Source organism: Indicator indicator, chromosome 1 (assembly GCF_027791375.1).
Source record: "Indicator indicator isolate 239-I01 chromosome 1, UM_Iind_1.1, whole genome shotgun sequence".
Lineage (NCBI taxonomy): Eukaryota > Metazoa > Chordata > Aves > Piciformes > Indicatoridae > Indicator > Indicator indicator.
In genome coordinates this window covers 28,915,600-28,941,492 of record NC_072010.1, presented here as the reverse complement: position 1 = coordinate 28,941,492, position 25,893 = coordinate 28,915,600, and the positions used below count along the sequence as shown (strand labels likewise).

The 25,893-nt window shown below is 42.2% G+C and overlaps 1 protein-coding gene across 1 annotated transcript; it reads left to right on the top strand.

Annotated features, from left to right (window-relative positions):
• Positions 1-1,595: 1,595 nt before the first annotated feature.
• LOC128967846 (phosphatidylinositol 3,4,5-trisphosphate 3-phosphatase TPTE2-like) lies at positions 1,596-20,895 on the top strand. The gene is made up of 18 exons (XM_054382099.1): positions 1,596-1,645; positions 3,453-3,530; positions 5,500-5,547; positions 5,973-6,134; positions 6,490-6,609; positions 10,036-10,135; positions 10,890-10,953; positions 11,465-11,529; positions 12,101-12,161; positions 12,988-13,069; positions 13,152-13,240; positions 14,434-14,495; positions 16,367-16,447; positions 17,455-17,560; positions 18,185-18,282; positions 18,645-18,740; positions 19,195-19,265; positions 20,743-20,895. The coding sequence occupies exons 1-18, from the start codon at positions 1,596-1,598 to the stop codon at positions 20,843-20,845; spliced, it is 1,536 nt and encodes a 511-aa protein (XP_054238074.1). The 3' UTR covers positions 20,846-20,895.
• Positions 20,896-25,893: the final 4,998 nt, after the last annotated feature.

The window sequence follows — 25,893 nt, the reverse complement described above, 5'->3', positions numbered from 1 at the left end:
AGTAGATGCTCATGCCCAGGAGCTGTTATTACTTGGCTGTTACTCAGCCATGGGCTAGGTGTGACGCCTCTTCAGAGCACAGGGTCTGAAATGGGCTCCACGGGCTCCGATTCTGCAAAAACATACGTGCTCCATGGTATGCGGAAAACATTAAGTGCTCAATGTTGCGTGTCTGTGCCCTGGTTGGAGGCAGTCGCTGTCACAGACGGCGAGGGCCTGTCTTGCCTGCAGTGTGCAGCCTGCCTGCACCAGCCCTATCCCGGATCGCAGCCCCCAAGAGTCCCTATGCCAGGGGAAACGCATTAAGAGGCATCAAAGCTGAGCAGAGAAGCTTACGAGGCCCGAACAGCCGAGGCCCGGGAGAAGGCCCTGCCGGAGGGGAAGGGGGGGAGGAGGGAGGCTAGCTGGGAGCCTCCCCGCTCCTGAGGGCCTGTGAGGGCCTGGCACGGCGTGACCCCGGGTGCACGGACAGACCTTGGCCAGGCTGCCGGTCCAGCAGGCCCCGAGAGTGCCTGGGGCCGCAACGAGCCCACTGCCCACCTGCTGCCCACCCGCTACCCTCTGCAGCTGACTGCGAGGTGCCGGGCGGTGCCGGACGCAGCGGCGGGGCCGTCGCCATGGCAGCGGGCGGTCCCGCCCGGCCCGGCCCCGGCCCAGGTGCAGCCGCGCGGCGCCGCCGGAGCATTTAGCCGCGGCCCGGTGGGGGCTGAGGTGTGTTCTCGCTCCGCGGCTCGGCCTTGTCTCGGCGGGTGAGTGGGGCTGTGGGGCCCGGCCGTGGTGAGGGAAGGCGGGAGGGTCGGGAGAACAGTTCTCAGGAAGTTTAACGCAACTTTCCGCTGAGTCTGCGAAGCGCCGAGGGCGGGTGTCCGGGCTCGACTTTGAGCCTGGAGGTGGGTAGCTGCGTTGAGGTGAGAGCGATGGGGCATGAAAGCGCACCTGGGGGGCTGGAGCCACCGTCGGTCATCCCCGATGGGGCTGCGGAGCTGCAGGCTCCTTGTGACGGTCATCGGTATTCTCGGCCTGCGGGGCCCCCAATGGGAAGGAGTGCTGGCGGCATACCGATGCTGGCGGTTCTCGGGGCAATGGGGAGGCTGCTGGGGGGGCCTGTACGCGCTGCTGTGAAAGCCCCTTCCTACCCCAGGACTGTGAAGGCCAAGGGGCGACTGCTGCCTGGTGAGGCAAGTCTAAGGGGGTGGAGATGCAGTGGTCCACACACATGCACGCTTCCCGTTGGCCGGGCTGATGTGCGCTGGGAGTCTGCGCCTGCCGGAGCGGCCTCGGGCTGCACCCCTCCCAGGGGAGCCGACTGGGGCTCTTCTGTGTTTCATAGCTTAAAACAAGATAAAATGCTGTGTTTTGAGATAAAGAGGCTCTTCGAAAGTTATTACCACTGTGGCATATTAGGGCTAGTCAAAAAACCTTCATCATACTGCTTCGTGTGCTTGCTTTCACTTGTCTTCTAAAGACTGTACTTTGCCACCTGAGGAGGAGGGAAGTACTTTAGGCTGCTATAGATTGCTCATATTCGGTATTTTAGTGATATATCCTTAACTAAACATGCTTCTCTTAAAACCAGCAGAGGAACACCAGGCAAAATGACAACTGTGAGGTACGAACAAGGGGCAGAGCTGACAGAAGCATCTGGGTGAGTGTAATGAAGCATATGAGTTTGGGACAAGTGTGCTGTGTGTCGTCTCCTGTTGAGTTTCTTAGTGCTTTAAATAAAATGAGAGTAATGATGGAATGTTTGAATTGTATATAACATACAGTCTCTGTAGTCCTTCCCCACTCCCTTTGAAATGGTGATGTCTGAAGGGAGCAATGTCTTTGAGAGAAATATGCTGTTGTGATTGACTTCTTACAAACAGTTAAGAGCTAAATGCAGAGCACCCAGTAATGGTATAAAAAGATCATGGCAGTAAGGCTTGCTCTCTTCTATCCTCCAGAAACAGCGTCTTGTAGAACAAGATGTTTTTGTTCTGCTCTTCTTAGAAGCTATGAGCAGTCTGAAAAGCTTTTGTTCTCTGTGGAGACTGTGTGGGGAGGAAATGGTTTCTTGAAGTATATCCTCATTTTCTTCTTATCCACCCTGGCAGTCGAAGACTACATGTAGCACAGGACTTGTTTCAGTTTGGACAAGTACATAGAGTGCTGAGCAAAACAAACTCCCTCTGTGGAAAGCATCTAGAAATGATTTTTTTTAAATTTTTTTTAATTCTGGTGAGAGCGCAGTGGAAATGATGTACTTAAATTTGGCTTCTATTTTGAAGTTTGGCTTCTTAATGAAGAACAATAGTGTTTTAGGTTCTCAGTTTGTCTTATTTTAATTACAGTAGAGAATAAGAAAGTCGTATTTAATGCACTTCAAGTGTCTACAAATATAAGCAAGTGACCTGCAGCAGAACTGCTGTAGCAGCAGCAACTTTGTTTAATGAGTAAAGCATTTCAGCTGTATATTAAATGGGAACTCCCATAAGAATATTTGGGAAGCACAGCTGAGTGGCCCCACACCCCTAGAGCTTTGCTTCAGTTGTAGCAACAACATGAAAGTACTGGTATCTAGTAAGCAGTGCTGATACATTGGTCTGTTGTAGAGGATCAACAATACATGAATCCTCTGAGTTGTTATGCTAGTGCTTCAAACATGATAAATGGCTCCAGAACAGCATGGAAACATCAACACTGAATGTGTGTAGTTGCCTCTGCCCAAGAAGCAAAGAGGCAGACTCATGGCAAACAGCATGACTGTTTATGTACTACAGTACTTCTGTGGAGAGGGCTGAATTAGAAACTCCTGGGTTTGGATGTTACACTTTTTATCTGAAGTTATCATGTAGCCTTCAGAACTTTTCAGGTGGCTGAACAAGTATTTAATCTAAAGGGACTCTTTTAAGGAAGCTATGGCAAGCAGCCATTACCCTCAAAAAAAAAAATGCTGTTCTAGCACTAACTCAGCTGCTGGTGCTCTGGTCTTCCAGTTTCCGGTCTGGCATCCTGCTCAGTACAAAAATGTCCCTGTGCTATGGCTTTTCCTGCTGAAAGCATTAATTCTCTGAACAAGTAGGTTACTGTAATAGTATTAATATAATTAAATAATTTTACATATGTATGTTTCCAGCACCCAGAGACTGGACTGTTAAGTCTTCAGTGGACTCTTGGATGCCTTACTTCAAAGCCCTTTATCATATTGCTGAACACATCTGTTCCCTTCCTCCTCCAAGAGATAAAGCTTTGAAGAATGTATTGCTAATGGGAACTAGATCAGTATCAGCCAAGGGGTTCTCCTGTGCCAATGGATTGGAAAGTTTTCCTCCTCTGGTGCTATGCCTGTGCTCTGTCTCAGGCTGCTGCTTATTGCTAAGCTAAGAGTAGTTTCTCTGGAACAATGAAGGGTAGCAATGTATAAAGTTGACATCTGTATCAGTATGTGACTTGTGCAATTTCTTTGCCAGCTCTCCAACTGCTGAAGAGCCCACAGTGAAGATTGATGATGGCCGTGATGAGGATAATGAACCAGACAGCTGTTCAAAGTAAGATAATGATACACTAAATGCTTTGTTTACCCCCAAAAGTGGAAACCATTGAGCCAAAATAAGAAGGCAAATGGCTTGCTGTAGTAAAGATAAGTTGAGTAAATCAGTTGATACTGACATTTGTACATAATAAAGACAAGTAAGTTCAGGAAGCTTCTTTATGCCTGTAGAGATGACAGCTCAACTCAAGAACCAGCTCCAAGCTGTTTTATTGTGGAGAGTGAATAATCCAAGATACATTGATTCAATTTTCTCAGCGGAATGAGTTTGGGAGAGCACAAAACAAATGCTAGTGAGAAAATGAGGTTAATGAGTATCTGGGGTAAATGATAAGCATCATGTCCTTGTGGACACTAAACTGTTTGAACTTGGTAGTGATTAACTCTGTTCTTGAAGTAGCACTTTTTCAATGAGTGTTTAGCTTGTCACCAGATTACTGACTGTTCTAGAATCCTTAGCCAAGTCAGTGACAAATGGAGAGCTGTTTCTCTGTTCTGACAGCTCAAGAACACTAAGACTAAGCCTGTTACCTCTGGTCTCCTATGTGACAACTTGTCTCTAGAATTCAAATTGGCATTTACAAAGGCTTTAAGCTAAATGTATGATCAAACATGCTGTGTTCTTAACTAACGTAAGATACTGGCAGGCCAAATTTCACTCTACAGCATCTAATAAATGTACTTGCCCTTAGACTGTGGAAGATAAAGTCTTGGTGTACTTACTGTGTTTGCATTGTAGGAATGACTGTGCAGAGACAAAAACTCTTGGTGCAGTTATTGCAATGCTTTCTTAGGTACTAAGCATGCATAAATACAAGGACCTCCTATATGTTTGGCTGCCTTCAAAACAAGACCTGTTATTACATCCCTGACTTTCATGGAAGAAGTGGGTACACAACCTAAGTACCTCCTTCCTGCTTAAGGATATGGATGTTTGCTCCTTAGCCCTTGTTTCTTAGTTTAAAGTAGGAACCTTATAATTGTGGCTTAGTTCGATAAGCTCAGGAAGATGCTTCCTCTTTGCTTCAAAGGTACTAGCCTTGTCTTAAACTTGAGTTATTGAGATGTTCAAGATAAGCACCAAAGGAAATGCAATACTCCAGTTACTCTTGAGGAAACAGTTAAGTAGTCCCAAGATGACTTAACAGACTGGCAATCTGCTTTCAGACTGTTGGAGTTTGGGATTTGCAGATAATTGCATCCACCTTACTTCTTCGTGTGACCTAAAGAAGTCTTCAGTAGTGGCGTAGTTACACAAAGGTCTAGCTTTAACTAGAAGGCTTAAATCGTACCAAAGAGTCAATGAATTATGTCCTACAACTGAAAACAGGAGCTGGAACCTTGCTAAAGCTGGAAGTAACTCTTAAAATTGGAAGAACTTAGCTTCAGTAACTTGTATTAAGAGGTACTTGAGTCTTCAATATGAAAACCAAACCAATATTTCCTTTCAAAGGTAGTAGAGGGATTTGTCTTCCAAATATGCAGAAGCAGTATTGGAACTATTAACCAGTGCTGTGTTTTCCAGGCCTGAAATAAAATAAAACAACCTTTCTGATACAATAAATGAATGTCTTGAACATGATACTTTGAGGTGTTCATTGTTTAATCTTCCTCTTGACCTGTAATTACTATATAAGCCCATTTCTTAAAGCTTATAACTGGACAGTAAGCCAGACTTCTAGTGTCACTGGAATTGTGACACTGAATAGTGTAATGCATAAGTACACACTGATGTACTTATAGGGTATCTGATGAATACTTTTCCTAACAAGTGGTCAAAGCATTGCTTTCAGGTACTGTCTTAACCTATATACTTCATGACTGCAACTGAATAATCTCCTCCTAAAGAAATTGCTGCTATTAAGGATTCTACAACTAGAAGAATGTCAATGAAAAAGTAACATTGCTCTTGTGGATATCAGTAGTAAAATGTCACTTTCCTTGATGCCAATTCTCTTCTCTTGCAGTGCAATTAGGAGAAAAATTTCCCCATTTGTGATGTCTTTTGGATTCAGGTAAAAGATAATGCTTGTAGTGATATGGGCAGGGTAGAAGTAGTCCTTATTTCTGATGTTACAGCTTGGGGAGTTTCATGAACAACAGACTCCAGCCTGCTGCCCGGAAAGTACTGAATCTCCTATCACCCCCAGAAAGGGTGACTTAAGTACTTTGATTAGGAGGGAAGTCTTAAACTGATAGCCTATAATTTCACAGATATTTGATAACTACAGCTGAATCTGAGGTAAATGTACAGTTCCACATGAATGATGTACTCTGTGCAGATCACTTAGAAATACTATCTGAATCCTTCATCTGCAGCCCTATATCTATGTAAAACAAAACAGATGCAACAGTTTAAAGCAAAAATCTGGGCTTGTGCTCTTGGCAGTCAATGCCAATTAACTTCTAACTTGAGCTGACTTTTTTTCTTTTTTTGCAGAGTATTTGGAGTTGTGCTTATCATTGTGGACATTATAGTTGTTATTGTGGATCTGGCTATCAGTGAGAAAAAGAAGGGTGTTAGAGAGATTCTTGAAGGTGTTTCACTGGCAATAGCACTCTTCTTTCTCATTGATGTTCTCCTGAGGGTGTTTGTTCAAGGGTAAGACATGGGAAGAAAATTTTAACTTGGTGTGGCAAGCCCTCAAGCTAGTAAGGAGTAATACCAAGCTTGGGCTGTGAATGTGGATGCCCTATAGGCTTGGATTGTACGTTGGCTGTTAACCTTCTATAGTATAATCTGTAAAGTGTTTTGGATGTAAGTGAGCACTTGGCATCAACTTTTGTGACTTGTGTGTAGACCTGGTGTAAGATTTTCTTAATGAGTGTTCAGTGCTTAGTGTTAAGAACTACTTCAGCTTGTCTCTAGCTGTAGCTGTATAGCTGATCTCTTCCTGAAGGTATATTTTGATCTTTGCTACCCATATGGGCATCTGTCCTAAACTTTTTTTTGTCAGCTTCAGGAACTATTTCCGCTCTAAACTGAATATTTTGGATGCAGTCATAGTGGTGGGCACTCTGTTAATTAACTTGACATACTCCTTCTCAGACCTTGCAGCGGCAGATCAGATACCAAGGTAAGAATGGTATGGCAGCTGTTAAATGTGAGCTCTCCTTTCTTGATAGTTTAAGAACTTTCTTGGGCACCTCTAGGCTAGATGCGTGCAACGTTGTGGTTGTGTTTGTACTTAATATTACAGACTAATGAAGGATGGAGACACCTAACTGTGGTCTACAGTTATATTGTAGGGCTGTCTGTAGTTCAAAGGCAGAGATGTTCTAAACATATCAATTAAGATGACTAAAAGTGAGGCTATCAAATGCTCTGACCCAAGTGTTTTTGGGCAGAAGATATGCAGCAGCTCTGATAGAAAGCATAGTCTGAAGAAGGTCAGAAGGAACAGTTGGATTATAATTGCAAGTGGAAGAGACAGCTGAGAGAGGATGACCATCTAATGGATCTTAACGTAAAAGACTGCCGCACTGTCTTTATTTCCTCCACTTTGCTTTCCCATGAGCCCTATGGAATAACATGTTGGATTTTTTCAGCCATGCCCTGGGGAGGGGAGACATGCTGTTTGGACTGGAATTAATCTATGTATATGATTTCTGTAACTTGATCAGATGGTAGCCTGTGAGAAGAATCCATTCCTGACAGAGACAGAATTACAACTCCAAAATTTGTTTCATTTGCACTAGATTTGAATTAGTGAAACTTGCTTGCATCAGCCAGGGAGAGAAATTAAGCTTATTTAACAAAAAATCCAAACAAACAAAAAATCCCAAAACCCAACCAAAAAAACCCCACACCAATTAAAAATTGTCCCCCTACTATTCAACAAGCTGCAAGGGTGGGGGCTGTTCTAGCCGAGTCTATTTATTGAAGAATCCAGAGTTGAACAAACACCTAGAAATATTAGTTATCTCTTCAAATGCCAGCTAAACTGAGGCTTCAAAAAGCAGAGCAGTTAAAGGAATAGCTTTTGCAGCCTCAGAATCATAAAAGGCTGTTTTCTTCTAGGTCTTTAAACATTAGTCTGAGTTTAATGATTACTTCCCATCTCTTGCCACTGCTTTCTGCAGCAGTTTTCGTTGTGTGGCAGCATCCAGGTAAAGGTAGGAGAAATAGCTCTGTGACAGGGTAATCTGCACTGCTATATTTACTAGGCTGTCTTAGTACTAGGCTTAGTCCCACACTGACCCATCCTGTTGTAGATCAGTGTTTGTAAGTTTCTTTTATTCTGACTTGCTGAAGTTGATGAGGGTTTTTAAATATGCTTTTGGGTCACACATAAAAAGGAGTTCATGCTGATGATCACAGAAGATACTTTTGGGAGAGCTGTGGCCTGCCATCTCACAGAATCACAGGACACATCTGGTTGAAAGAGACCTCAAAGATCATCCAGTGCGACCCTTGACCCAGCACTGAAGGGTCAACACTAAACTATGTCCCTAAGCTGCAGGTCTACAGGCCACTTGAACACCTTCAGGGACAGTGACTGCCCTGGGCAGACCATTCCAATGTTGGATAACTCTCTGGTTATCAAACCCAAATACACCCTATCCTATCTCACCCATGCAATTCTTGAGGACTTCTGTAAGGCTTCCCTTTAGTCCTGTTCTGACTGCAATATTACTACCTGGCACTAGATGATATCTCATACTTGGCCAAATTCCAAGTATCAGTGAAATGTCATGCCCACAACTCTACAGTAGTGTCCATACAATGCAACTAATTCCCAGCAGCCTGTCTGGGTTTTATCACTTTTCCTCATAGCTTCCTCAAGAAACAAATGGCAGTCTTTTATCAGTACCTGGTAAGTCTTGGAATAGAATAATTAATCTGAGCAGCTTGCTGTGACAAACACAATTTTGGTGGCAGCCCATGGAAGTAACATGCCCTGGAGTGGCATTGTCTCTTTTTCTAATCTGGTCTAGCTGGGAATGCATTGGGATAAGTTGCCCATTTTCTTCAAGTCTGACCTGTAAAAGTACATTCAGAAATTAGCTGGGTATGAGTTTGGCCTACCTGGCTAGCTTCCTAAAGGGCAGAGTGCAAACTGCTTTTATTTTTAAGAGGTGCTTCTGAGAGTTGTGGCTCAGGCTGGGGAGGGGGGACTTTATAGCTGCCTTGGCTTCTAGCTGTTTGGCTGCTATCTTCAAGGGAATTCTCTTTTGAAAACAGCAGGGTGATCCTGGACTAGGAGGTAGGGAAAAAGCTTTCTCCAGGTGTCTAAGACAACCTTGTCTTCCTGACTTTAAGTTCCATGTTAGTGGATATCAGGCTGTCTTCAACTGGAGGTAATGGGATAATGTTTCTCTAGTATGTCCCACTTACTGTGGGTTTTCATCAGGTTTCTTACCTATCAGGATCTGAAATGTGTGTTCCTTAAAAGTATATGTTCACATACCTCCTTAAGGAGTGAATGTTAATTTGCCCTAGTCCCTAAGGGTATGCAAAACTAGCTGCCCCTGTTATAGAACTACAGTGCATAAGAATCTTGGTCTGCTTCAAAGTTCAGTAGCAGTTCAAAGTTCCTCAAACCAAATCATCTGCTCAAGTTGCTGAATGATTAAACACAGGGCTTATAGTGATCTTGGGTTTCTTAATCAAGGTATGGTGTATCTAGCCTGTCTAGATTCATGTGACTGCTTATACTTAAATGTGTACTTGACACAAGGTTCAAGGAACAAAAATTTGGTGATTACAGCATAGGTAGTGTTAAGGGAATTTGTTTGCTGGACAGAGGTGCCCATGAAAGTTGGAGTGAGTACTGGATTTCTTAATTCTGTTAGCTGTTCAGAGCATGTGCTCCCAAACAAACCTCAAAACCATACTTTTCTTCAATCATAGTATTTCTCTGTGGTAGTTTTAGACTATGCCTTTAAGATTTTTCACAGATCTTGAGCAGAAAGTAGTAAAAATGTAAATAAATCACTGTTGGGTGTAAAAAGGAAAACAATGATTATTCTAAGCAATTCCATTGGAAGAATAGCTCCCATAAGATTTGGCTCCCAAAACAATCTCTTGCTTCTTTGCTGACCTTGGCTGCATCACTTTTATTTTGGCTAAGTCTAATATATCTCTGCTTCTTTCTCTCTTCCCTTGTATACAGAGGGGTAAGGGGGAGGCAGGGAGGGAGAAGCCATGACATCTTCCCAGGTCTTTGGCCAGGGGGATCCTTGTGCTGTTTGTTAATTGTAAATACTTGTAAATATTTGTAAATATTGTATATTTGTACATATTCATTGCATTTCATTGTAGAGTGTCATTTGGCTTGTAAATACAGCCTTCATTTGCTTCAAACTGAGCTGGTCTGGCAAAGTTAATGTTGGGAAATTTTCAGCCCACCACATTCTCCAAAATCAACTGGAGAAGTCCTAGTACAGTACATGAAATAAAGCTTCAAACTGTCTCTAAACCAGCTTTTAATTAGACTCAGGCTGTGCTTCTGAGGTGTGTATTTGTTTTTAATTTCATGATGAATCTGACTCTTACCCAGAATGGTTACTCTCCTCCGAGTTCTGAGAATTGTAATCTTAATAAGAATATTTCGCCTGGCTTCACAAAAGAAGCAACTTGAAGTGGTGACCCGGAGAATGGTAAGTTGACCTCTTGGTCATATATCTTGGCTGTTATTAGTGCCCACAGCCTATTTGTCTGCAACTGATAATACTGCCTTGGCAGCATGTGTGTTCAGTGTCCCTGACAGGGTACAGCAGCTTTGCTGCTAACTTCAGTATAGCTAATAATTCTGAACTTTGCAGCAACTTGACCTGGAAGACCAGTATATCAAAGTGATTACACCACACAGTGTCTCAGTTTCTAGTTTGTGTGCTACATAAACTTTTCTCTAACATGGGGGAGGATAGAAATTTTAATGCTTCTGTTGCTGATTCCAGGTGAAAACAAAAGAACCTGTTGAAGCCCTATCCATTGTAAATGCCTTTTATTTTCATAAGGTGCACTGAAGTGGCTCTGGAAGCTTCAAGTGTGTTCTTTTGGTCAGGAATAATCAGTCTTGGTTGTGCTGCCCTTAACTTTCTTCTTCCTTCCATCAGCCCCCAAACACTCAAATAGCAATGACAGATTAATTCTGCAGTCTGCAAAGAATCTACAGTATTCTTTCCATTAGAATAAACTTTGATACTTCAAAGCAAAAATTCTATATGGAGCTTTTGCCTAAGAGCTAATGTGCTAAAATGCTGTGAAGCTTGCTATAGCAAAATGAGGCTCTGCTACTCAAGATTTAACCTCAGAGTCTAGATGGTTGGGTTTTCCTAGGAACAGGCAGCACTTTGTTGATCAAGAATCAATTTCAATGCCAAAGCATTCCTCTACTCTGTTTTTTGGCAGGTCTCTGAAAACAAAAGGCGATATATGAAAGATGGCTTTGATCTGGATCTCACTTACGTTACTGGTTTGTAGAAGCAAATGACACTGTGCATCATGTTACATCTTGCTAATGTTATTCAGTTAAGTGCTTGACATGAAATACAGGCAGTGCTTTAGACTAATGAAACTTGTCTGAAATCAAACTAGGCCTGTCCCTGTTCTGTAGGATTTTGAAATACGAATTCTTAAGTCTGACACGGATATTAAGGTTTAGCCTTCTGGGAGAGAGGTTGTATGCAATGACAAATTATCCTGAGGCCTAGGGAACTGGAGCTGAGAACCTGTGGACTAATACATAGCATTTTTTAGCTGTGATTCTCTGGAGACTGACTTACCACCATACTTAACGGTATGGTAGACAATTCATTATTCTGCTCTAGCTATATTAAATGCAGAAGAAAACCTGTTAGAAATGGGTAGGTGGTTGTTATAATTAGAGTATAAATAAGCTGTTTCATAGTGTTGCTCTCAATCGTATAATCTGTACATGTGGGGAGGGTTTCCTTTGTTACTTCTGACTGCTGCCTTGTCCGCAGATCGCATTATTGCAATGTCATTTCCATCTTCTGGGAAGCAGTCTTTCTATAGAAACCCTATAGAGGTAAGAATCTCCCAAGCCAGTAATTCTGTTTCACTTTCAGTGTTCCATTACTTTGCATATGGACTAGATTGTCAAGTTAGTCCTAATCCTGCTGTCGTGGCTAGTTGAAATGACTAAATTATGGTCTCCTCTGTGCTGCACTACTTGTATTGTAAGCTAAACCTAGTGAAATGTATCTCACTATGCACACACTGGTGCTCTGATATTTCTGTTCCTTGGGAATGTTTTACAGAACCAACTCAGTTCTGTTGAAGGCTAGTTATAGTCTGAATGATGAGGACTGTATAATTCATCTAAAGATGTTTCAAAGGTTTGCATTAGTGCCCTTTAGAGCTATGCTGCCTGATACAGTGGAAACAAGTGTAGGACAGGGAAGGATAGTGACAGTAGTGCTTTTAATCCAGGTAACAACCAGAGCTGTTGGGCTAGAAAGGCTTGCTGTCCAAGGGCTGATTCTGAATGCAGTTGCTAACCTCATTTGAGGGGTGGGGAATGAATGAATGAAGCAGCAATGGAAATAAGGAGTAGAGCAGCTACTACTCTGAACTTCTATCTTGTTTTATTGCTTTAGGAAGTTGCAAGATTTCTGGACACCAAACATGCAGACCACTATAAAGTTTACAATCTCTGCAGTAAGTATGTTTAGCTGCTGACTGTATTGAAATACTGCTAAACAGAAAAACATCTTTCAAGTTGTGATGCTGGCAATACCACACCTCCAAGAATTTAAAACCTGGCCAAAGCACCCGTGGCTGTTGACTTTGAGCAATGAAGATACTTGATGCCTTGTCATTTAGACTTCCTTGCTTGTACCTGAACAGTTGCTTTGGTGTTCCAAAGCACTGTGGAAAATGAAATCTGGGCTAAAACTTGGTGATGTTTGAGAGTTTTTCTAATGAAGGTTTATAAGGATGTGGTGAACGAGTAGTAAAAAGCCTTCATTTAGAGGTGGCTAAAAGAAGGGAAAATACTGGAAAGTGTCATGTGGCTTATGATTTCATAGTAGAGCATTAGAGTTGGAAGCACATGTAGTAGGATATAGCGACATTGATACTGAAATCCTGAAAAGTATTGTCCTCTAGCCAGCAGAAGGATAGATGAGGTGTCACAGATGAGTATGGTGTTAGCAGCTCCATACTGCTTTGTAGGTGATTTACTATGGTGGACCCTGACAGTACATTAGAACATTTAACTTCCAGGTCCCTAAATAACCTCAATGGAAAAGAATGGCCATGCAGGCCCAGAGATCAGTTTTTGCTTAGAAGTGAGAGGTGTGAAACTAGGTGACCAAGTATGGTTTGGGCTAAATTACCTCAGTTTTTTTCCACTTTGTCTATTTTTTACTACTGTACTCCAAGCCCTAGTATATGCCCAGATCACCAGTTGTGTGTCAGAAGCCACTTTCTTTATTGCAAGTCGGTACACTTTCTTGGCATAACTCCAGATTTTTCCTCATAGGTGAAAAAGGCTATGACCCCAAGTACTTCCATTACAGGGTGGAAAGGATCTTTATTGATGACCACAATGTCCCAGCGTTACAGTGAGTCTCGTCAAGAAATATGTATGTCATGATAGTTTTATGTGGACATCTGCTGTGATCCACTGACTTTCCTTTTATTTAGGGACATGCTGAAATTCACTGCCAGTGTCCGTGAATGGATGAGTCAAGATGAAAAGAACATCATAGCCATTCACTGTAAAGGAGGCAAAGGTAGGACTTTTCATGTGACTTGTGTATGCTATAAATGCCACATTCTTATAATGGCTTCTTTGTTAGTATGACCTTAAGCCATAGTGTGAGATGGGTTTAGTGTAACCTGACAAAATCTGCAGTCACTGTGACTAGCAACAGTGTAGTGCTGTGTGTTTAGTATTACACAACTCCAGTTAGCCCAAATGGGCTCTTAACCTAAAATGGCCTCTGATCTTTTAAAATAGTCTTCAATAACTTCCTGCTGTCCTGGCTGCTGAGACAGCAGTCCTACAGGAGAGGATGGTGCTAGGGTGCTATTGAAACAGCTGCTATCCAAAGTGTTAAGCTGCTGCTTTGGCTCCCTGGCAGCTATCACCCCCACTGAGTATCCTGTACTGTAATGTTCCTCAAATTTTTTAAATTCTTGTGGTAGGGAGGTGGAATGTTGGATGTCAAATAGAGATACACAAGGTATGATGTAATAGAGAAATGGGGCCAGGCTAGTCAAAGATACTGCACATGAGCTGACCTGTGGATGCTGTCTGCAACCTGTTGTAGTGTAGGATCTGTTGAAGTGCATAGATAGCTGTGCAAATAAACACCTGCTACATCTTCAGCTCTCTGCTGTTAATACTGCAAACAGGAGCCTTAAGCTAAAGCTTTCTGTAACTTGGAACCATATCTTGAAATGTTTTACAAAGCTGATCACTGAAGATATCTTCAGGCTAAAGGCAGCATGAGGAAGTGTAGGGAACAGTAATTTGATCTCAGATTTTAAATTTGAACCAGACTATATTGGAGTCTTTGTGCTAGCAGTCTTGATGCCTTTTTAGTAAGGTTTGAAGTTAAAAATAGTTGGAGCAGAGAAGCAACTCTTGAGGCTTAGAGCATTGGTGAATGCCAGTCTATAATCTAATAATGTGTGTATGATTCTGTCCCCTACTAAATGGAGAATGAGGATACTGGCCAGTTTCCTAAGTGCCTCTAGGAATACCCCAACAAAATGTGGAGGCTGCTTTCGAGGAGAAAATTTAATGAACTGCAGTATCTTGTCTTTAACTCATTCTTCCCAGAAATACAGGTGCTTGGCTACTCTAGTGTCACTTACCTCCTGTTACCTCTTTTGTTTCACAAGTTGTAACTTCATCTTCATAAAAGTAATCCAAGTCACATTTGAACCCCTCTAATTCAACCTGTCTCTTCTAATATAGGCAGGACTGGAACAATGGTCTGTACCTGGCTCATAGACAGTGACCAGTTTGAGAGTGCAAAGGTAAAACTTTATTGGTTTTGATTCTTTGAGTATTCAAAATGCCCCTTTAGCACCTACTTAAGTGAAATGCACTAATACTCTGCAAAAAACCTATGCTGGAAAAAGGATGCTCTGAACAGTTTAAAAGTTCTTACAAATCTTGCAGCTACATAAATGCCTTTCTGATGAAGACAATTCTTGATCAGGAAGAACTGGGAAAGTGGGATTTAACAGGATACCAACTTGGAAGTGCTTTTTTGAGGCATTGGAGACCTAGATAGAGAGCAGTATTTCTTAAAACTGTAGATGGCTTCTGAGCATGCTTTACTAAAGATAGTGTTACTGCTTTAAGTGCAGTTTCTTTTCTCCAGCTTCACAGAATCTTAGAGTTTAGAAGAGACCTCCAGAGACTGGGTCCAACCCCCCTGCCAAAAGTAGGATGACCTAGGGTAGCCCTCACAGAAATGCATCCAGGCAGGTTTTGAAAGCCTTCAGAGAAGGAGATGCCACAACCCCCTTGGGTAGCCTGTTCTCTCCAAGTAGTGCAAGGCATCAAGAATTGTCTTGTCTTGACTACCAGCAGGGAGGCCTTCTGGGGAAAGGGAGAAAGATCAGCAAGTCCCAGCCAAGACAGATGTATATGCTGTTTTGGTATCCTGGGTTTGGTACATGAGTTTAAAGACGTGTGTTGAAAAAGGCCCAGGCTGCTCAAGGTAGCCTGGCCAGAGTGTGTATTGTTCTCCCAAGTTTGCTTTGAATATCTAAACTAATGTTCAGCTTGGTCTGCCACAGGCCACTTGAAAAATCCAAGTGGTTCTAAAGCAGTTGCTTAAAAGAAAATTGCTGCTCTCATTCAGTGAGCTTTATTAACACTTTTTGTGGATGACAAACAGTGTATCTGACTTCCAGTAATAAAAGTGTATATTTTTATAACTAATATTTCCTGGCAGTGGTATCTTCAAACACCACTAACTTATTAACAAAATGCATTCATAGTTTCAATTATTTGGTTGTGGGTTTTGCACTCTACCTATCAAGACAGTTAAATGATCTAAGCACAGATCTAATATTTCCAATACAGCAATTGCAATTGGAAATACAGGTGCTATGATCTGTGATTTTCCCACAAATGGGATTCTGTGGCAGACTGGCCAGGGGCTCACAACTTGCTCCTCTGTCTGGTATCTTCTCAGATGCTGTGGCTATGATTCGAGCAGACCTTGGCTCAGACAGGGCTAAGAGCCTCTCTCTTGTGTTCCCTTGCTGGGCTGTAGCCTCTTCTGGGATTCAATTCCCTTGTAGCTTTTCCCCTTTCTGCTTTGGTTCAGATGCAAGGCCTGGGTGAAGTTGTTGGTCTGCTAGAGCAGGTTCTTCAGCTGCTACTTAGGCAGCATTTGGCTCCTGTTGCTGTCTGGGTGAGAACAAGGCAAGCTGCCTGACTTCTTGGCTGGTTTAAATACTGTCCCAAGACAATGAATGCCCTTTGGTAACACAGAACCCTGATAAGTGGACCTATGGGATGGGGCATATCCAAACATGGCCAGGGGCACACACAGGTCGCAGCTGTGTTACAAAGTTAATTACACATGGTACATGTTCATCTGGACCCCAGGAAGTGTCCAGGTTAGCACACTCACAGGTGCTTAGCCCACTGTCTGGGCTAGGGCATGTTTGGGGGTTTGACCCTTCAGGATGCTTCTTAACTGTTACTTTTTTATTCTAGTTAAAAGCCTCCTTTTTAGAAGGTACCTAAACAATCCTTGTGTGTTTTCACTTGCATTCTCTTATTGGAATTGACTAATATCATTCTAGTTTATCTGCTTCTTGGGAGGGGAAATGGTGATGGGATGGATAATCCTGCTCTTAACCTTTGACATCATCCTCCTGCATAGGAGAGTTTGGATTACTTTGGGGAGAGAAGAACTGATAGAAGCACAAGTACCAAGTTTCAAGGAGTTGAAACTCCATCCCAGGTAAGCTTGAGAGGGTCCAGTAACAGTAGCCAAACAAGAAGCCTTGTCAGCATGTGGACTATCCCACCTACCCTGCCTTATTTCAGAGATATTAGGTTCCTGCTAATGCTCAACTCTTGAACTTTCTGTGCCTTTTGTTTAAGGATTGGAAGATCAGCAACTGGTAAGGTTGCATTTCTTCCTCCCCCTAATTCTAGCCAAGAACATTCTTTATGCTAAGAGCAGAATTACTGATCTTGGGAGGGCTTTCAGTCCAGCCCTGCTGTTCAAGCAGAGTGAGCTAGACCAGGTTGCCTAGGGCTATGTCCAGACAGGTCTAGAATATCTCCATAGATGGAGACTCCGCAACCTCTCTGGGCAATCTGTTGCAGTGTTTGCCCACCCTCACAGGAACATGACTCCATAAAACAATTGGGCTGTCATCAAAGATGCACTGAAGCTTGTAGCTTGGCCTGGGAAGGACCTTGGCATTGCTGTGCCAAGGTAGAGGAACATACTCTGCAAAGATTTCATTCATAAGGAAATACTAAGCAAATTCTTGCCTCAGACCATGCTTTGGGGCTCTGCTCGTTTTGATTCACTGTGTAATTCAGAAGTGTGTGATGAAGCTGATGACAGAGATAATTCAGTTGCTGGTATAAAATAGAATGGAAGTTCATCTGTCCTCCAGAATGTCCTTTTGTAAAATGAAAGTATCTTACATGCTTGAATGTTTTGTCCCTTAAAAAGCCACAATAAAAAAGCTCCTCACTTGCTGCTGAACTTAAAAGTATGGAATTCCTCTTAGAACACAGTTTACATTTTAAGGCAATATTTAAATGTTTAATTTGTCTAGAGAATTGTTTGAACTGGGGAGGGGAAGGAGGACAAATGGCTACTTTCTTTTTAGCTTTGGACTTAAAGCTAAGAACTTGATATAGAAGCTCTATTTAATCCTACTTCTGCCTAGAATTAGTATGTGTGGGGTTCAGAAACTGCATAACGTGTCTGGGTTTTTTGCATTACAGAGTAGGTATGTTGGGTATTATGAGATCCTGAAAAACAAGTATAACTTGAAACTCCCACCAGAGAGACAACTCAAAATAAAAAACCTCAAAATCCACTCTATACATGGTAAGAACTCTTGAATTTAGGTATTCCTGTACCTGGTAATGGTTTTCTGATACAGGCAGCTGATCTCTGCTGTCTCTTGCTAAGCCCATGATAGGAGTGTAAACTTAGTGGGATTTGAGAATTCAGATAGCACAGTAAGTACTTTGGAGCACTTGGAGTGCAGAAGCCCATGTGTTTTGTCACTGAGTGTCTGGTGGCTCACATGGAACCTGCTCTGTTTTAGGAGGGGAATCACTTTTCCAGTGAGATTGGATCCAGTTCCACAGGCAGAGTTAATGTTTTTCAGTTTGATATACATGCCTGTTTTTGTATGTATGTACTGGTAATTTTGATAAAAGACTGAAAGTTCAGCACTGCTTTTTCATGGGGAGCTTGAACTGCTCATTCAGTCAGTGGACCTAGACTCTACATTAGCTTATTCGTGCTGCACTAGTAGGGTTTACTGCTACTTCAAAATATGGTTTTCAGCCATGGAATTTTGAGCTACCTTTAGGACTGAGTTCTTCAAAGTCTAAGGCATTCTGGAGAGAAGGTACTTTTGCTATTATTGCACTTGGTTTTCATGATCGTTTATGTTTCCAGCTAATACATGTACTAGAGTATAATGCAACTCTTTATTCCTAGGAGTTGGGAAAGGCAATGGAACTGATATGAAGGTGCAGATAATAGTGAGGAAGGAAGTTGTACTAGAATGTGTATGTGCCAGCCAAGAAAACTGCAAGGTGAGAGTACTATGAAACTGTCTGAGTCACAGAAGCTGAAAGCTGACTTACATGTTAAAAGCATCATCCTGTCAAGTTGAATACTAGCCACAAAACTATCTGAATGGATGTATTAATTTCTGGAAGAACAAAAATAAAGTTAAGCTTTGCTAAATCATGGGAAAAGTCATGGCAAGATAGTGAGAGATTTCCCTAGAGGTCAGTTAAATGCATTAACTCACTCTGACCTGAGCAGCTTAAATTATTGGCTATTGTTCTAGCACTGCTGCTGTATCTGTATACTATGAATGAGTAGCTGTGTATTGTCAAGCTGCTTCCTTGTCTCTGCAGTGACTTTTCATAAAAGTAATACTTTATTCCAGCTCTTCTTTGATTCTGAAAGTGACTCTGTAGTCATTGGCTTGGAACATAGCCCTGTTATAAGTGGTGATGTGAAAGTCAGATTTGAATCACGTTCTGTAAGTATAACAGCATGAAGACCTTCACTTGAATATGTGTAGATGCTGCAGTTCAAGCTGCAGCTGGGTGGGCTGTGTGGGGCAGAATCTGCTCTTCCTCAATGACTCCTGCATGGGATGGTCCCACAGTAGCAGCTGGTATTCCACCCCTGTGCAGTGAGTGTTGCAACGTGTTGCTACAACAGGCTGTGCAGACAAGTGGCTCTTCATACAGTACAACCAAGACATCTTTAGTACCTGCTGTTTCTAGTATGGGGCTCTTAAGACAATGAAATAAGTTTGAGTGACCTAGCCCTGGAGTAACTTCAGTGAAAACAGTGAATGGGGCTCTTCAAGTATACTAACTCTGGTATTGTAGCTTTGTAAATCAAACTAGTGAGGAAAGGTACTCTTGCTATGCAAAAAATTAATCCTGTTATCTAATGGAGTATTTAAATCAGGTGTTTGTCCTTAGGATCTTCCAAAAGGCTATGATGATTGCCCATTCTTCTTCTGGTTCAACACTTCCTTTATTGAAAATAATAGGTAAGTGATCATAGTGACTGCCTTCAAAACCTCACTTCTGGTGTATGAACAGATGTGAAAGTTCATAAATTGAAAGTGAGATTAGCTGGCTAATCAAGCCTGGTTTAGCTTTGGTGTTGGTAATGGTCTCTGACTGTTTCAACTTGCAAGCAGGCAGTCGGCACATACTTGCACTGCGCCAAGCGTTTTAAAAATGTGAACTTCTTAGCTTAATCTGTTGGAATCCTTTCCTCAGCACTGTTAATGATTTTAAATGAACCTGAGTTCAAAAAAAGGTGATGCCAACTATTAAAACATAAGGCAGTGTTGCCATCCTCTATACCATGGTTGACTGAGAGGCTAGAACTCATCCAGCAGCTTAGCAGGCAAACATTAGAACCAGAGTTAGAGGTACTGATGCTTGGGATACCAGAGAGGCTCTTTAACTTACTGCTTCTCATGCATTTGTTAAAATTAGAAATTACAGTAGCTTGTTCTTGTTGAGACTAGAACTCCTGGTGGAGCTCCAGATGGCAGAAGTTGGACTTATCTGTCTCTTGGAGTGAAGTAGAAATGTAAAGACATGAGATCTGACTGCCTACCAAACTCGATGCATTTAGATAGAGGAATACTGAACTTGACATGTGGGAGATAACAGTAATTATCTCAATGACTGGAATAGGAAGGAAACAATGTATGTAGTTGATTCCATCAGAGTATGTGGAGAGGTAGCCATAAGAAATTGTTCATAAATCTAAAAATATGCAGTGACTCACCTTGTAGTCTAGCTGCAGACATCTAGTCAGGCCAAGCTAGTGGCAGAAATGTATGCTTTGTCTGACAGCCCTGTAACACTGCCACCTCAAAGGTTTCATCCAAGTGCTTTGCCTCCTTTGCAGGGCAAGGGAAGATGTTCTACCAGACCTTCTCTTAAACAGAGTTTAGTAGAGACTGTCTTCCTTTCTGCTTAGAATTGTGATAGACTAGGTCTGATCAGCACTGAAATTGGTGCTAAGGCAGTCTTCCTAGTTCTGGATTTCTAAATCAGCCACAGCTGATGTGCAAGGTCTGTTAAGTGATAAATCAACATGGACTTGGTAAGCATTAGAAGTGGAGAATGTGCCTGAGTTTGAGTACTGAATCAATTCCTTGACATTAGTAAGGTCTTGCCACCTGCATCCAATCAGCAGGCTTTAAGATGAAGGTAAAACTAATTTTGCTCTAACAATCTTGCATCTTGGGGGTCTGGGAACTAAAAACTCCAAACAAAACAACAACAAAATGCCAGCCAAAAAAGCCCACTCAACAAACATCAGGTTGAGTCAGTTTCTTTGACTACTTCAGATCCAAACCCCTGGGTGGGCATGGCTAATGAGCGTCTAAATTCAAGATCTGGGGCTATATTTAGTATTGCAGGTCTGAGCTTGAAGTTCTTTTGGGTACATGAAAATAAAAGCCTGGTTTAGGCTGTAAGATACTACTGAATTTTGTCTTTCAGGCTCTACCTTCCCAGGAATGAGCTGGATAACCCTCACAAGTCTAAAACATGGAAAGTCTATAGTGAGGCATTTGCTGTGGAGGTGAACTTCATTGAACCCTAAGGGAAAGCCAAAAAGAAGGAAAATATGTAAAGTTGATCTCTTTCTGGAGAATGTCTTGCTGCTTCAGTATAAAGTGGAGCAGTCTCATTTTGATGTACTTAATGTATTTCTATGTAGATACAACTTCTCAAATAAACTTATGTGAAGTTCTGTTGTGCAGAGCAATAATACTGAGGAGTTACTTAATGTCAGCTGACTCACATCACGTTGATGAGCTGTTTGGATCACTTGGCACTGAGATGTCCCTACATACAGGTAATCCCTTAATTAAAACAATTGTCTGCCTTTAAGCAAGAGCTTTAACCTGATGGTGGTTGGAGACTAGCAGTCTGCTAGAAGAATGACACACCTTCCCTCAGCATCAGGTTTTGCCACAGGTTAGTAGAATATGGGAATTAGGAAGAATATTAATCTAGCGCAGGCAGGCTAATACTTCTTGAGCAGGAGTCTTGGTATTGAACCACTGTTCATCAGAAGTCTGATATTTTGAGCAGCACATAACCTGATGGGGGTTGGAGACTGAATAGATGCTTCTTCACCATGGTACCTCCCCACAAAGAGTTGAGATGCCACATTAGCTTATGAACATGCTGAATGCCTGAGACCAGTTAGCCAGACTTGCCTTAATACCTGTGTGTGATGGGTTTGATTTGTGTACTTGCTTCTTTGAGCTTACATTAGCAAATGCTCACTGATCCCTCTTGAGCTATACTAAGACCTGTAATGCAAAGACAATGCTTATCCTGATTTCTCAGCAGTTCAGTTCGTCTATGGAGACTGATCAAGCCTTCCTTGATGTGCAACGTGTTGAGGTTAGCGGCTTGGTTCTTGAAACTATTGGCCAAAAAGGCTAATAACATTGTGACTTGTAGCAGAAATAGTGTGGGCAGCAGGACTAGGGAAGCAGTCATCCCCTGCACTTCAGGATGGGGGAGACTGCATCTTGAACATGGTACTTGGTTTTGGGCCCCTCACTACAAGGATCCTGAGGCGCTAGTGTCCAAAAAAGGGTGACAAAGTTAATAAAGGGTTTAGAGTGCAGATCTTATGATGAGCAGCTGAGTGAGCTGGGGTTGATGAGCCTCCTTTTCTCCAGGCTAAAGGGAGATCTTACTGCTCTCTACCACTCCCTGAATAGAGGTGGTGGTGAGGTAGGTTCAGTCTCTTCTTCCAAGTAACAAGCAATAGGACATGTGGAAATGGCCTCCTATTGCTGCTTTAGGTGTTTTCTATTATTATTAGGAACCAAGAGCAGAAGACTGACATAGCTTTCCATAACTAATAAAGTAGGCAGATCTCATAACTGTCAGGTGCCTACTTGAGGGTGGTAGCATACTTAGGTAGTACATGTGTGGACAGAGGTTTTGCTATGGCTGTATAACTAATCATCTAGAATCATAAAATGCTCTGGGGTTGGAAGGGGCCTCCAAAGGTCATCTAGTCCAACCCCTGCCTCTGTAATAAGCAGGGGCATCCTTAACTAGAGCAGGTTGCCAGAGCCTTGCTGAACCTTACATCTAGTATTTAAGATTTGGGCTGTTGTAAACTTCCACAGAATTGAAAGCTAATTGTCAGCACTATAAGTGTGGAAGTTGAAACCCATCTTGAATGGCCCAAGTGTTCCAACAATTGTTTGCAGTTCTAGGTTTAAAACAGTGAGCCAGGGTCACTTGGATAGTGAGTGGAAGTATCTGCATGTTATGTAGTTCTAACTCCTGTGCAGAACAGGCCATCTTGAGCAGATTCACACAACCTAGTTCAGTTTGATAGATCTCCAAGGACAAGGATTTCATAAATGTCTTAATTTAAGTACTCTTTCTTCCAGGGTGGAATTTCCCATGTTTCAAGTTGTGTTGCAACTTGTCCTGCCCATGTGTTTCTCTGAAGAGCCTGGCTCTATCCTCTCCCTTGAAGGAAGCAATTGTATACAGCAGTTAAGATCTCCTCATCTTTGTTACAAGTGAGCCAATCCAGTTTTCTCCATCATACACTCCTGTAGCTCTCTGCTTGACTTGTTCCATTGTCATTGCCTTTCTTGTGCTAGGGAACAGGAAATCGTCATGTTGCTTCACAGGCTGCATATGTTATTGCACATGAATATGGTAAACTTTTCCTCAAGGTTAAGGAGTACTGGTGAAGTTTAATGCACCTCCTGTTTCTGCTACTCCCAAACCAGCTTGAAAAAAGAAATAGCCACTTAGGAGTGAGACTGCAGCTGCAGCACTAGAGGGCGATGGAGCAGGAATGCAGATAAGGCCTGTCCAGGCACTGCTGGAAGAGGTAATTCTGTTGCAGCTACAATGAATTTCTCTTGGCTTAGCTCAGGCAATTGGATAGCACTGTCCTAGAATGCCCTTTCTTCTAGCTTGCAGGGCAGTTAAGGTGAAGTGTCTTCCTGTGTGCAGAGTAAGAATCTCCTTGTGTAGTAGCAGAGGCTCCAACAGCAAAGTCAAATTTTTTTTTTTCTAGCTGAAGCTTGCAGTTAAACTTACATACAAGTAGGAATGAGTAAAGAAACAGCTGTACAAGGGAGATACTACATTTATATTAAATACAAGCACTACTGCTCAAAGATCCAGGTCCTCAACTTCCTTGCAGCACAGACCTTTTCTGGCTCTAGGGTAGTAGACACTCACCCTTTATATATGTGGAACTTAGGTGACCTGTGCTGCGTTCCTGCCAGAACCTTACAGCATCTATCAAAGTAATCAACAATCTAGGAGCCTGGAACTTGAGCTGAGCCCTAATATTAGAACTGACTTTCATACTGGCAAAGCTGCTGGGAAACCTCCAGCTCTTTTGCAGCCCTTTGTCACAGTTGGCACTTTTGCTTTAGTTCTGAGAGCTTTATACATCCATTGACTGCAAAAGGCCTTTTCCTTTAGTTCTGGAGACACTTCATCTCTTTGCATAAACAAGTCAAGTACTCAATTAGTCAAATTGAACTTTATTCCCATGAATTCCTGTACCAACATTATGAAGTTCTTAGCTGAACAACTAATACATGTCTACAGCTTAAGCAGCTGTGAATGGAAAAAGTACTGCTTACATCAACTTCAGAAGGTAAACTCTCATGTGTCTAGTTCAGCCACCAGCTTCTTACTGTAGGTTCAGTTCTAAATATCCTGCTTCTCTTGAAGCTTCAACTTCATTAAAAACTGCAACCATGAGCTTTAAAAATGAAAGCAATGACAAATCTAAGATATAGATTGAAGTAGTCCACTGATGTGGAGTAAGTCTTCATCTTTTCATAACTATTAGAAACACATACAAATATACTAATTTCTCTTGGCTGGACACTTTTGAAAAGAAGGGGAAGTCTAACAACTCTTAAAGCCTTACCCTCCTACCTGAATTATGTAAATATTTGGTATAAATTCCTTTTAAAGTACTTATGATGCACAGTATTACTGCCTCTAGTGTACTTCTCAATCAAGGTGAATTGGTGCAGTAGACACTGAAAATTCCTTTAGCCATGCCCTGGGGTTTGACTGCCTACCCTTGTGGATGTACAAAAGGGGATGAACAGTTCTTGCTACACAAGATGCCTAGGGAAACAAGATGCAGCAACTTCTTTTCATCACAGAGGCTGTAATGATGCAGTAGAGTAGCCATGGCTGCACTGCAGGAGGCAGTAAGTATTGAGATACTTTCATCTATGCTTAAACATTTTTGCTGTTTCTGGGATCTGACAAGGGAAGCTGTAACATGCAAAATTCAGCTGTTCCAGCCCTGACTGTTACCAGTTGCTGATAAGTTGTGGTTGCTGTGACAAGCTACTACTATCTATTTAACTCTGATTGTGGTGGGTTAAACAGCTGTCAGTGCCCTCCACAAAGTAGGCTGTCACAGCACTCAGGCAACATCCCTCTCAACAGCTCCAGGCCTGGAGTTGTGAATTGCATCACTGAGACATGCTTGGCCTTCTCTGAGGATATGCAGTAGCTGCTTTTCACAAGGCAAAGCATGCTGGTATTGTAGAACATCCTACTTTCAGAATGGAAGAGGCGCCTAGAATCTGTTACTGTGTCATTCTAGGTAGCACTAACTGCATGTGTAATCAAGTAACGTGAGCAAGAGGGCACAACCTCCAGGCCTGAAGGAGTTACAAACTATCTGTTATATGAGCTTTTTCTACTCAGCTGAAGACATAGCTAGTGGCAGGAGTCCAAGCTGTAGAGCTCAAGGTGTCAGCTGTCTTTAAGGTCTCAGTTCTGGCTTTCTGTTCTTCTTCATTTTCCTGTCCTTCAAGTACATATACCCATTTGTGTCAAGATGATTCTGACAAGGACCTGAACCAAGTTATAATTCTATACTTGGAGCCAGCAGCTATTTCCAGCAATCTCCCTCTGTCAAGTGTTAATTCAGTGGTACTTTGTCTGCTCTAGCACTTTTTGAAAGAATTTAGAAAATAAAATGCAGCATGGACTCCTTAAACTAAGTAACTTTTTCTCTCAGATGCAGGCATTTTTCAGGCTACTTGTATATGCCCATTTGCTGGGACAGAGTATGTAAGTCAAAGACCAACTGCCATGACCTTGGAAAGTCACAGGGCAGAAGGAAGCTGGAGAAGGGCATGCTTCTAGCTAAGGGATATGTCTCAGCCATAGTCAACAAGATGAGACAGGACTTGCATATTGAGTCAGACACTTGCCAGCAACAAATGGGAAAGTTGCTCACCACAGCATAGATTGAGTGCTTTACCTCAAACAAATGGCAGCCTACTGCTGCATGTTGCATTAAATCCAACATGTCAACACAAGTCTCTTTAGCACCATTACAGGTCAGGAAAATACATTCATGACATGCAATGTACCTAGGGCAGAATCTGCAAGATGGAGATAGTGCTGCTAATCCAAACTTAAGCAGCATACTATCAAGTCACCTGAATTTAAAAGATTAAAAAAAAGCTTAAACTGGATGTCAGTTCCTAAAATTAGGGCACTAATTGGGCCCTGCTCAGACCATGATGTGATCTACAAGTTGGTTTTTTTTGGTTTTTTTTTTAACTATTCTTAACCTTTTGTTCTCTGTATCTTAGAAGGTTA